General features: G+C 42.8%; 2 protein-coding genes across 3 annotated transcripts in view; one reads left to right on the top strand and one right to left on the bottom strand.

Moving 5' to 3' along the window:
* Nucleotides 1-12,275, bottom strand: part of LOC121304304 (zinc finger protein OZF-like) — a 727,904-nt gene that overhangs the window by 519,045 nt on the left and 196,584 nt on the right. The window lies entirely within an intron of this gene.
* LOC121304315 (B-cell receptor CD22-like) lies at nucleotides 2,321-11,288 on the top strand. 2 transcript variants are annotated; one of them, XM_041235382.1, is made up of 10 exons: nucleotides 2,321-2,467; nucleotides 3,266-3,328; nucleotides 4,062-4,445; nucleotides 4,784-5,041; nucleotides 5,209-5,478; nucleotides 5,930-6,020; nucleotides 6,425-6,491; nucleotides 6,764-6,882; nucleotides 8,021-8,099; nucleotides 10,845-11,288. In XM_041235382.1, exons 2-9 carry the CDS (start codon nucleotides 3,274-3,276, stop codon nucleotides 8,094-8,096), a joined length of 1,320 nt encoding a protein of 439 aa, XP_041091316.1. In that variant the 5' UTR covers nucleotides 2,321-2,467; nucleotides 3,266-3,273; the 3' UTR covers nucleotides 8,097-8,099; nucleotides 10,845-11,288. The 2 variants fall into 2 exon arrangements, with proteins under 2 accessions (XP_041091316.1, XP_041091315.1); XM_041235381.1 differs by having other exon boundaries at nucleotides 5,927-6,020.

Genomic DNA, 12,275 nt, shown 5'->3' with positions numbered 1-12,275 from the left:
CAAGTGCAACACATTTGTGGGAACCTCTCCAACAGTGTTGGGAAGAACTTTCCGAACAATATTTGATTTCCATTGTAGAAAGAATGCCACGAGTGTGTTCGGCTGTTATATCTGCAAAAGGTGGCTACTTTGAGTCAAAAATTTAGATTAAATTTTGTTAAACAAAACGATTCCATGATTTCTTTATCTCCAATTGTTTATTTGTTCTATGCTTTAATTTCAGAGTACAGTAAACTGCGTAAATTTCAATACAAACTAGAATAATGGAGGTGTTCTAAAACTTTTGACCGGTAGTGTGTGTGTGTGTGTGTGTGTGTGTGTGTGTGTGTGTGTGTGTGTGTGTGTATCTATATATACACAAGTAAATGTGTATTTTATATGTAAAACACAGGTACATAGATTTGTGATTTTGAATTGTTCAGTTACAAAAGCTGGCAATACATTTTAGGATTTTTCACATTTGTTCCACTTAGTATGGTATTATCGTTAGTCTATAGAAAGGGTTAGACCAGAGCTTCTCAAACTTGGTTCTGTGGATCCTCTGTGGCTGCTGGTTTTCATTCAAACAGCATATTGCTGGTTACCTACAACATTTGATAAGTAACTTGAACTGCAACTGTTTATGAGCTGAAAACAAGTACAAATGTCTAATTAAGCAAATGATCAGGTCAAGGATAAGCTGTGTCTGTGTGGATTGGGAATGCCTGCTCATTTCCTTCTCATATGATTTGTAAGTAGATCTGAAATGTTGAAACTTCCCTTTTCTAACACTGTTGTTCCTCTTCTACTGCTGTATTTATTCTGTGTGGTTATCATGCACGCATGGGGTAATTCACAACAATGCTTCACTTTTGTAGAACACTTGATTTATGCTCAACAGGGAGAGGTTTATGAAGCTTGTATTACTTGCATTACTCTTCAATGGGTCCTAAACCAGGCAGTAAGGTCACTGTGCTGCCTCGGTTAAGTCTAGCCAAGCTCCCTGCAACATCAACCCTGCAAGAACACAATGCAGCGCTCCCTGCAACATCAACCCTGCAAGAACACAATGCAGCGCTCCCTGCAACATCAACCCTGCGAGAACACAATGCAGTGCTCCCTGCAACATCAACCCTGCGAGAACACAATGCAGTGCTCCCTGCAACATCAACCCTGCGAGAACACAATGCAGCGCTCCCTGCAACATCAACCCTGCGAGAACACAATGCATCGCTCCCTGCAACATCAACCCTGCGAGAACACAATGCAGCGCTCCCTGCAACATCAACCCTGCGAGAACACAATGCAGCGCTCCCTGCAACATCAACCCTGCGAGAACACAATGCAGCGCTCCCTGCAACATCAACCCTGCGAGAACACAATGCAGCGCTCCCTGCAACATCAACCCTGCGAGAACACAATGCATCGCTCCCTGCAACATCAACCCTGCGAGAACACAATGCAGCGCTCCCTGCAACATCAACCCTGCAATGCAGTGCTCCCTGCAACATCAATGCGAGAACACAATGCGCTCCCTGCAACATCAACCCTGCGAGAACACAATGCAGTGCTCCCTGCAACATCAACCCTGCGAGAACACAATGCAGCGCTCCCTGCAACATCAACCCTGCGAGAACACAATGCAGCGCTCCCTGCAACATCAACCCTGCGAGAACACAATGCAGCGCTCCCTGCAACATCAACCCTGCGAGAACACAATGCAGCGCTCCCTGCAACATCAACCCTGCGAGAACACAATGCAGCGCTCCCTGCAACATCAACCCTGCGAGAACACAATGCAGCGCTCCCTGCAACATCAACCCTGCGAGAACACAATGCAACGCTCCCTGCAACATCAACCCTGCGAGAACCCAATGCAGCGCTCCCTGCAACATCAACCCTGCGAAAACACAATGCAGCGCTCCCTGCAACATCAACCCTGCGAGAACCCAATGCAGCGCTCCCTGCAACATCAACCCTGCGAGAACACAATGCATCGCTCCCTGCAACATCAACCCTGCGAGAACACAAGCTAATCCAGCAGCCACAGAGTCCTCACTGAACAGCACACAAACTAATCCAGCAGGGGGGTCTAAAAGGATATAACTCAATCTGAGGCCCAATAACAGAATATGTCTTTTCCTCTCAAAAACAAACTTTCTTCACAGTACAGACAGAGCAGGAGCCATGTTCATTGTGACAAGGAAGGTTCCACCCACTTCATCCTATTGTAGCCAGAATACATTTAAAAAAAAATCTTTGAGCAATAGGAAGGTTGCGCAAATATGCTTATAAAAAAGGAAGCAATGTAACTACTGAGCTGACAAAAAACACAAGCTGGTTCACACGTCGGTATCCTTCTCCTTTATTTCCCATTATCGTGAATGTTACTGCCTGCCTTGAAACAGCAGTTAAAGATCAACACGTTTCTTTCTGCTGCCTCTCGTCCTCTTGTCCTCTCATCACAAGTCGCAGGTTTAGGAAACAGGTATGTGTCTTGTCTTTATTCCTTTATATACAATACAATTGTAACAGTGTGTCGTTCTGCTATCAAATGGGACAACATCTTCCCTGACAGGTGTAGAGACTTATTACTCAGGGGATGGATTGTGATCTGCTCTGAACAGTGGCAGCTTATTCAAGCCTCATTTCAGTGTATTTTATTGCATGTAGTCATGCTAAAAGGTGGAAACCCTCAGCTTTATTAAAGCACATTTAAGAGCACCCTTACTTAGATCATTAAAATACTCTCGACCCCAATAAGAAACATGATATATATGGCAGGATGTATATTAATGTTTCTGGCAGTTTTGTGAAAGAGAGTTTTATTCATGTACGGTTAACTGCTGCTTTTCAGATACCAGACAATATATTTAGCACTAAATTAACATCATGGGTTAATTTCTTAAAACCATTTAGCCCAAACTGCCATGGGCACGATTTTTTCCGACAATAGAAACACAGTCAGTACCGTTACCAAACCCAGAAATGATAGAGCTGAGTTCTGGTGCTTGCGATCAGTCCAAAACGGGGTGCTGTCTGTTTTAGAAATGCAAAAGCGTCTTTTTATTTCCTCTTTCAGGCAAATAAAAGCATCGATGATGGTTTGCAGATTGCAATTGCAGCTCTTGTATATATATATATATATATATATATATATATATATAGATATATAATAGAACATATTACGGGAAGCTTTTTTTAGTTGCTCTAATTGACGGATTGATTTTGTACAGTAGAAAGGAAGGACATGCATGCTAATAGTGTTTTCCATTGTGGATTTTAGGAGTGAAGATGTTGACAGTGGAAACACACTGCATGCTGGTGGTGTCTCTTCACTTTGTGCTAGGTAAGGTGTGCAGCTCTCCTATTATTACTGGTGGCAGTGGCCATGAACCCCAATATTAAACCCAACGTTCCAGCTTGCATGCTGAAAACTCAGCTGTCAATTATTATTATTATTATTATTATTATTATTATTATTATTATTATTATATTACATAGGGACAGAATAACAGTACTTGGTGTCTATGTTTAAAACAAGTGGAACATTCTGACAGGATATGCAAGAGTTTTACCCTGTAACCCTGTTGAGAAGCAGGCAGCTCCTGCTAGCACTAGAGCTGTTAAACATGCCATTTTCAAGCTCTGCGAGTCCTGCATTCAAACAGGGCAGAGTGTCTGTGGAATACACACAAGAGCAGCACCCATACAACACACACTATTGTCCTGTTCTCTGGTGCTTTACAATCAAACCCAGACATCGTATTGATTCCTTGAAAACACTTCTGCATTAACAAAAGTGCTGAAAACTTGCATTGCCATTGAGAAATCCCCTAATCTGAAACACACATGAAACAGGATCTCAGGCAGCCGCTGTATATCCTTACAGGGTTTGTTTTTAATTCCCTGTTTCCACATTCAATAATGTGTCCATGAATAGTCATGTGTAGGCAATAGTTCCAGTACAGTCTGAGAACTTTCCTTGGTCCTTTCCTTCCTCTCCTCAATGTATCTGCATTATTCTAAGCATGTTGATTGATATTAATGTTATTCCATGTTCTCAATGTAATCTTTTTCAGCTGTTCAGGGTGATGACTTTGGAGTGAATTATCCTGCGCGAGAGATGTGTGCTTTGAGAGGATCCTCTGTGGTCATACCCTGTACATATTATTATCCTAAAAAGTACTGGGGCACAACTTTAACTGTAGTAACTGTAAAGTGGTTCAGGAGTACTGCTCGTTGTGCTACTGATTCAAACACATACGTGTATCACAGCACTGGAACCAATGTGAGCACTGAATATAAACAGCGGACAGAGTATCCGGAGAACAAAGTTAAGAACTGCACGCTAAAGATACGTGATCTGAAAAGCAGCGACACGGGCAGATACTGTTTTAGATTTGAAACAAATCACCGTTCTGCTAAATGGACTGATGTCACTGGAGTGTCCCTTTCAATAAGAGGTGAGTGTTTCCTAGAAGCTTCCTCCAATAATATGTTTTAATAAGCCGTGCCCAAGTCCATATTATTATATTATTATTATTATTATTATTATTATTATTATTATCTGGTCTGAAAGGCATGATTAAGATGATTGGTCACCCAGCTCCCCTGTAACTGAATGGATTTGCAAGAATTTTTATTGAAATGAATAATCTTTGTTTAAAGCAATGGTTTGAGAGCACTGAGCTCGTCACTGAAGCTGTGCTTACTGGGCTCAGATGTTTCTTGGTTTGTTTTTTCTCAGATTTCAGAATTGAGTGTTTGTTAATTAACTAACATGTCTTTTTATTTCATCAAGAGCCCAAGGTTACCCTGGACCATCCTGGTCCAGATAATACTGTGAAAGAAGGCTCTTTAGTTTCCCTGACCTGTAGCTTTGTCCACTGCAACCTGAGGGAGAGCAGCATTGTCTGGTACAAGGAGGGGCAGCTAATCGGGAACGAGAAATCAACCAAACTTCAGTTTAATGTTTCCTATGAGGATTCTGGAAAGTACGGCTGTGCTTCTGCTGAGAACAGCAGCATTAAATCTGAAGAAATCAACTTGATTGTGAAATGTGAGTATAGTGAACAAAGTACTTTAAAGAACACTATTATATACTATATTGAATACTTTCAATCAATAATCTTGTGTTTGCCTTGCCTGCCCTTGCTTATGGAATTCAACATATGACTGGGTATCGTAGTGAAACAAAGTATCTGATCACTCTGTGCTGACTTTCAGACGCCCCAAAGAACACTTCGGTCTCAATCACAGCTCCGGGTGGAATAGTGGAAGGGAGCTCAGTGACGCTGACCTGCACCAGCACAGCAGACCCACCAGTGAGCAGCTACGCCTGGTTCAGGAGGGATGGAAATGGGAATAAGGAGAAAGCACACAACAAACATCTGAATTTCAGCAGAATCAGCTCCAGTGACAGTGGAGATTATTATTGTGAAGCTAACAATTCTCTTGGCACACAGAGCTCTCCCTCAGTTCCTCTGAGTGTAACAGGCAGGTATCTCGCCTTGAGGAGATGGGTTTGAAGAATTTAAACAATTAAACATTTGCTTTGTTCAAAACAAAAGGATCAAGAAAACAGTTGGCTTTAATTTGTTTTCAAAGGTTGTTCAAATATAGATATGTTCTTTATTTTTTCCATTCATTATATTTTACATTTATATTTCGCTCGATAATAATTCATATGTTTTACACAATAGTTGATGGGGTAATTAATGTGCCTAATGGTGTTCTGAATGGAAAATAGAAGTGCATTGTGTGTCCCTGGAGAAGTGCAGGGGAAGTGTTTCCCTTTATGCTTTGAGAGAGTTCAAATAAAATGATGTTCATTTATTTTTATAGCACTAATTCAATGCGACCAATGTATTCTAGTTAGTAATATCTGTGCTGTGCTGGGAATGCTAACCCCTTCCTTCTTTGAGTGTTTTATTTTCTTGTACAGCAGGCGTGGGAATGAACATGTTAGTATATGCAGTGGCTGGGAGTGTAGCTGTGATCATCTTGCTTATCCTGGTGATTATCATTTGCATCAAGAAGTGAGTACCGCTAACAAAATCCCTCAAATGAATTAGAACTTGAAAGATTGTAACGTTTCAGGCAGGAAAGCAAATACAGCAGCAAATGCGATCCTTCGATTGAGAGCATGAGTCAGTCTAGTTACAGGACCGCCCCCCTGCACCGCAATCTATCAGCCTCAGCTACCAACAGCAATCAAGCCAGGTGCATGTAACCCTACAGTCAGTGCTGTGCTTTCAGTATATTCCACCCTCCACCTCCACCGCCAGGGGGTTGGTAGCTTGGTCTCTAGCAATAGCTCAGTGATGTCAGTCAGACAGAGTGCCACACTGAATCAGCTTGAGGTCCCGGGACACGCGATGACATCCTCCAGTAACAATGTCGTCCGTCACTGAATGAGCTGTTTCTTTTTTATACTTCAAAGGAAAAAGAAAGACCAACCAATAGGAAAAGTTAACGTGAAAAGTGAAGGAGGGAATCAGGAGTCAACGGTAATCCCAATTAATTATTAACAACTTATTAATAAATGTGCTGTTATGTTATTTTCAAGAAGATATTTATAAACTGCAAGAGGAAGGAACTGAATGATGAAACAGCGCTGTTGCTGCAACTCTCTGTCATCTATATTGCACAAACCGTTCTGTCTGGGAAATTTCCTTTACTGTCCCAGGTTCCTGTGTCATTGTATTATTCTTTTTCCTAAGAGTCCTGATTTACTGCACATTATGATTAATCTTTTATTCTTTTTTTCTGTTTTTTGAAGGGTATAAATACAATATATGTAAATGTATTACCTTCTACCAGAGGAACACAAGACTATTTAGAGGAGATGGAGGGGATACACTATGGTGCCATTCGGTTCCAGGAGAAAAACCAGCCTCAGTAAATATAGATACATGTATTTTTCTATTTGAAAAAGCTTCCATTGCAATGCAGGTCACACAATGACCATTCGCTGGTTCTGTACCCAGGGGAATGAATGGAAGGCAAATGATGTGACCAATAGAATGGCAGGGGATTATATCGACAGTGGTGACAAATCTATCTTTACATCACAATTGTATTAATGCATGCAGTAAACAGTGACCTGCATTAACTGCAGCAAAGCAACTTGGTTAGTTAAAAAAGTTATGATGGGGTTTGATTTGTGTTCTGCTTTATTAGGTTTACATACACACAGAGAGACAACCCACCTGCACCGCAAACATCACCAGTGCAGAGATACACAAAAAAAAAAACACAAACAGAAGTGGGAGCTTTAAATCTATTTGTTCTTTAAACTAAAGCCGTTTTCAGGTCAAAAATAAAAGGAAGAAAAATAAAATGTAAATGCCTTTATGGTAAAAAAAAATTAAATGCAAAGAAATGAAGCATGTTTGAAAGAAGAACAATACAATAAACTCAGAGAACAAAGCAAGGGCTGTCTGTCCTGCACTTACACAACACAGGTGTAGAGAGAACACAACAGAGGCAAGAAACACAGAGAACAAAACAAAAAGACAAGAAACACAGAGAACAAAACAAAGAGACAAGAAATACAGAGAACAAAACAGAGAGACAAGAAACACAGAGAACAAAACAGAGGCAAAAAACAGAGAACAAAACAGAGGCAAGAAACAGAGAGAACAAAAGAGACAAGAAACACAGAGAACAAAACAGAGACAAGAAACACAGAGAACAAAACAAAGAGGCAAGAAACACAGATAACAAAACAGAGGCAAGAAACACAGAGAACAAAACAAAGAGGCAAGAAACACAGAGAACAAAAGAAGACAATAAACTTGGTTTTTAAAACAAAGAAGCAACTCAATAAAAATAGTTTAACGAAAAAGGTGCCCTGCTACTTAAGAAAACAGAGCATACCAAAAGAAAAGGTTTAAAGAACTGCATTTGAAGTGTTTCAATCACTTGCTTGAAATCACAATCATGTGTGTACTCCCAGTATTATTATTTGATGATTATTATTATGATTATTATTGTTGTTGTTTAAAATCACTGTGTAATATTCTTGGTCTCTCAGCGCACCAATAGAGGAAAAGAACATCCCTTTACAAGACTCTATTATCTACAGCACAGTTGCCAAGCCAGTCATCTGAACGGTACGAAATATCAATCTCTTCCTTCCTTTGACAGCGTTTGACACTGGCAGCGTGTGGCAAAGTGATTAACGGTGTGCAGGTGATCAATGAACAGACAGACAATTATAATCCAGGTGCAAAGTTGTTTAATGAGCCTGTATATCTAGTGCTTGACGGCAAAACAAACAGTAAACAATAAATACCCAGAAGCATGTGTTACTTAATTTGTAATCCCCAGGTTTGTCCTGAAATAATAGTCCCATTTTGTATACACCAACACAAAACAAAAAACACATACACAAATGCAGTTAGTGCTTGAATTAGTGCTCATGGTGCAAATACAGTTTCTTCATGATACAAATGCTGTCCCTTGGCGACAGCTCCGGAATGTGTTAGCCATCTAATAAGACACAATTAGAGACAAACAGACAAACACTCACGATACGGAGACACAAAACACAGGTCCTTCCACGTTCTTTTCTCTAACCAAAACGAAGGAACAGATTACGTCGCTTTGACCCCCTATTTATACCGTCACTCATAACCCCTTGGTAAATGATTGAAGCCTCTCCTCGAATCCACTTCTGCCACATAATTTCCCTTCCGGGTCGATGAGTTAAAGCTCCGCCCCTTTTCAAAATGACTGACTTCCTTTTAACCCTGTCAGATCAAGCAGTCCAGGGTACTCTGTTCCCATTACTTAGCCCCCTCACAGGGAGATTTACTACCAAGAATCATTGTCTTTCTGTCACACAGCATCACAGCTGTCTGTCGCTTCTGCTCGTCACTTCCCACTTGTCACTTATCTAATTTTCGTCCCATCTCCAATCTCTCTTTTCTCTCAAAAACTCTCAAAAGGACTGTAGCCAGTCAGCTGATGAAACGTCTCACGGACAACAATCTTTTCTTGAACTCTCAAAAGGACTGTAGCCAGTCAGCTGATCTGGATCTCACTGGATCTCCTGCTCATGCTGATGCTGGTGCTCCCTCTGTCCTTGTCCTCCTCTTGAATCTCTACTGCTCTGTTCTGGATTGTGAATGATCTCCTGCTCAATGCTGATGCTGGTGCTCCCTCTGTCCTTGTCCTCCTCTTGAATCTCTACTGCTCTGTTCTGGATTGTGAATGATCTCCTGCTCAATGCTGATGCTGGTGCTCCCTCTGTCCTTGTCCTCCTCTTGAATCTCTACTGCTCTGTTCTGGATTGTGAATGATCTCCTGCTCAATGCTGATGCTGGTGCTCCCTCTGTCCTTGTCCTCCTCTTGAATCTCTACTGCTCTGTTCTGGATTGTGAATGATCTCCTGCTCAATGCTGATGCTGGTGCTCCCTCTGTCCTTGTCCTCCTCTTGAATCTCTACTGCTCTGTTCTGGATTGTGAATGATCTCCTGCTCAATGCTGATGCTGGTGCTCCCTCTGTCCTTGTCCTCCTCTTGAATCTCTACTGCTCTGTTCTGGATTGTGAATGATCTCCTGCTCTTGTGCTGATGCTGGTGCTCCCTCTGTCCTTGTCCTCCTCTTGAATCTCTACTGCTCTGTTCTGGATTGTGAATGATCTCCTGCTCAATGCTGATGCTGGTGCTCCCTCTGTCCTTGTCCTCCTCTTGAATCTCTACTGCTCTGTTCTGGATTGTGAATGATCTCCTGCTCAATGCTGATGCTGGTGCTCCCTCTGTCCTTGTCCTCCTCTTGAATCTCTGCTGCTCTGTTCTGGATTGTGAATGATCTCCTGCTCAATGCTGATGCTGGTGCTCCCTCTGTCCTTGTCCTCCTCTTGAATCTCTGCTGCTCTGTTCTGGATTGTGAATGATCTCCTGCTCAATGCTGATGCTGGTGCTCCCTCTGTGCTTGTCCCTGTAATCTAGCTGACGTTCTGACTGCTCTGCTTGCTGGTGATTGTGATTGTTCCTGCTCATGACCACGATGCTGGAGACAGGAACAGGAGGAGTCCTTAGAGACTCCTCCTCAAGATCTCGGCTGCTCTGTTCTAGGATTGTGAATGATCTACGACTGCTCAATGCTGACAGGCTGGTGGAGGAGAACTTAGAGACCTCGAGGCTGCTGTGGATTGTGAATGATCTCCTGCTCAATGATGATGCTGGTGCTCCCTCTGTGCTTTCCTAACTGCTTACTGTTCTGGATTGTGAATTACTCCTGCTCAATGCTGATGCTGGTGCTCCCTCTGTCCTTGTCCTCCTCTTGAATCTCTGCTGGACCTGTTCTGGATTGTGGATGATCTCCTGCTTAGAATGCTGATGCTGGAGCTCTAACTGCTTGAATCTCTACTGCTCTGTTCTGGATTGTGAATGATCTCCTGCTCAATGCTGATGCTGGTGCTCCCTCTGTCCTTGTCCTCCTCTTGAATCTCTACTGCTCTGTTCTGGATTGTGAATGATCTCCTGCTCAATGCTGATGCTGGTGCTCCCTCTGTCCTTGTCCTCCTCTTGAATCTCTACTGCTCTGTTCTGGATTGTGAATGATCTCCTGCTCAATGCTGATGCTGGTGCTCCCTCTGTCTTGTCCTTGTCCTGCCTCTTGAATCTCTGCTCTGCTGCTGCTCCCTCTGTCTTGTCCTCCTCTTGAATCTCTGCTGCTCTTGTGAATGATCTCCTGCTCAATGCTGATGCTGGTGCTCCCTCTGTCCTTGTCCTCCTCTTGAATCTCTGCTGCTCTGTTCTGGATTGTGAATGATCTCCTGCTCAATGCTGATGCTGGTGCTCCCTCTGTCCTTGTCCTCCTTGACCTAACAGCTGCTTTTTACACCATAGATCATGGGATTCTTCTTGACCGCCTTCAGATGTATGCTGGGACCTGTCTTTCCTGGATGTCCTCTTACCTGTCCGGATGCATGCAGTCTGTTTTCTATGCTGGACGCAGTGGTGTTGCAAACACAGTCACTTGTGGTGTACCCCAAGGATCTGTTCTTGGGCCTCTTCTATTCAATATCTACGTGCTTCCCTTGGGTCAGCCCATCCACCAAACAGCCTCATGTTTCACTCCTATGCTGACGACACCCAGTTCTACTTAAAACTTGAACCAGGAAGCCTCTCTGCCATGGTCCGGCCGTCGGCTTGCGTTCAAGACAACGAGGCCTGGATGTCTGCCAAGTTTCTTCAGCTGAGCACTAGCAAATCCGAACTCCTTCTAGTAGGATCTAAAACTCAACTTAAGAATCTCAATATAGCTGCCCTGAACCTCGGAAACTGTCTGCTGCTGCCTTCCCCCACAGTACAGTGTACTTCTTGACAGCAACCTCTCCTTTGATGCCCACATCTCCTCCGTGGTCAAATCTTCCTTCTACCATCTTCGAAACATCTCCAAAGTCCATCCCTACCTTTCCCTCCCAGATGCTGAGACACTTTGTCATGCATTTGTCTCCTCTTGACTCAATTACTGCAACTCTCTATATGGTGATCTCCTGGCACACACCATGAACTGACTGCAACTAGTCCAGAATGCCTCTTCCAGGATCCTTACCAGATGTAAAAAATGTGAACACACCACCCCCAGTCTTGCCCAGCTGCACTGGCTACCTGTAAAGTTCAGGATTATGTTCAGAACTCTCCTGCTCACCTGCCCTTCACCACACAGGTCCCGAGTACCTCCTCAACCTGCTGACCCGCTGTGTCCCTGCCTGCAAGCTGAGGTCCTCCGACTCTGGCCTGCTTGTTATCCCCAAGCAAAAGTGCACCACACTTGGAGAACGCTCGTTTAGCTCCATGGCTCCGACTCTTTGGAACGCTCTCCCAGCTTTGGTGATTGATGCTCCCACCATCTTTCTCTTTAAATCAACTCTCAAGACCCACCTGTTCTCTTTTGCTTTCCATGCTCTTTAAGCCTGATACACTCTATTAGCTGCTGTGTTGCTGCTACTATCATGTATTTTGCACTTTCCACTGTATTTAGTGTATTATGCTGCTTTTTCTTTCACTGTATGTTCTGTATTATGCATTTCTCTGTATTTAAAGTTATGCAGTTTCAAAGTGTGCTCTTTAGTTTCTTGATTTCTTGTGAACGCCCCACATGCAGTTCTTTGTATTCTTATATTTTATTTGGTATGTTTCTTCTGAACTTATTTCCATTTTTGTCGCTGTTATCTTGATGTTCTACTTGCTTTGTCACTTCTCCTTTTCTCTTTAGAAACGCAGGTTCACAATTGCGCTGCAATGCAGAGAAACACGTTGCAGTCACTCAAGATC

This window comes from Polyodon spathula, chromosome 37 (genome assembly GCF_017654505.1).
Source record: "Polyodon spathula isolate WHYD16114869_AA chromosome 37, ASM1765450v1, whole genome shotgun sequence".
NCBI classification, from domain to species: domain Eukaryota; kingdom Metazoa; phylum Chordata; class Actinopteri; order Acipenseriformes; family Polyodontidae; genus Polyodon; species Polyodon spathula.
The sequence above is the reverse complement of the archived record's forward strand: the minus strand, read 5'-3'. Positions and strand labels throughout refer to the sequence as shown.

What these genes read in the sequence shown, in the direction of transcription:
- LOC121304315 (XM_041235381.1), top strand. Translation starts at nt 3,274, where the DNA reads ATGTTGACAGTGGAAACACACTGCATGCTGGTGGTGTCTCTTCACTTT. An exon ending in AATCAACTTGATTGTGAAAT is followed by an intron (nt 5,042 to 5,208) that starts GTGAGTATAGTG and finishes GCTGACTTTCAG; the next exon opens with ACGCCCCAAAGAACACTTCG. An exon ending in ATTATCATTTGCATCAAGAA is followed by an intron (nt 6,021 to 6,424) that starts GTGAGTACCGCT and finishes TATACTTCAAAG; the next exon opens with GAAAAAGAAAGACCAACCAA.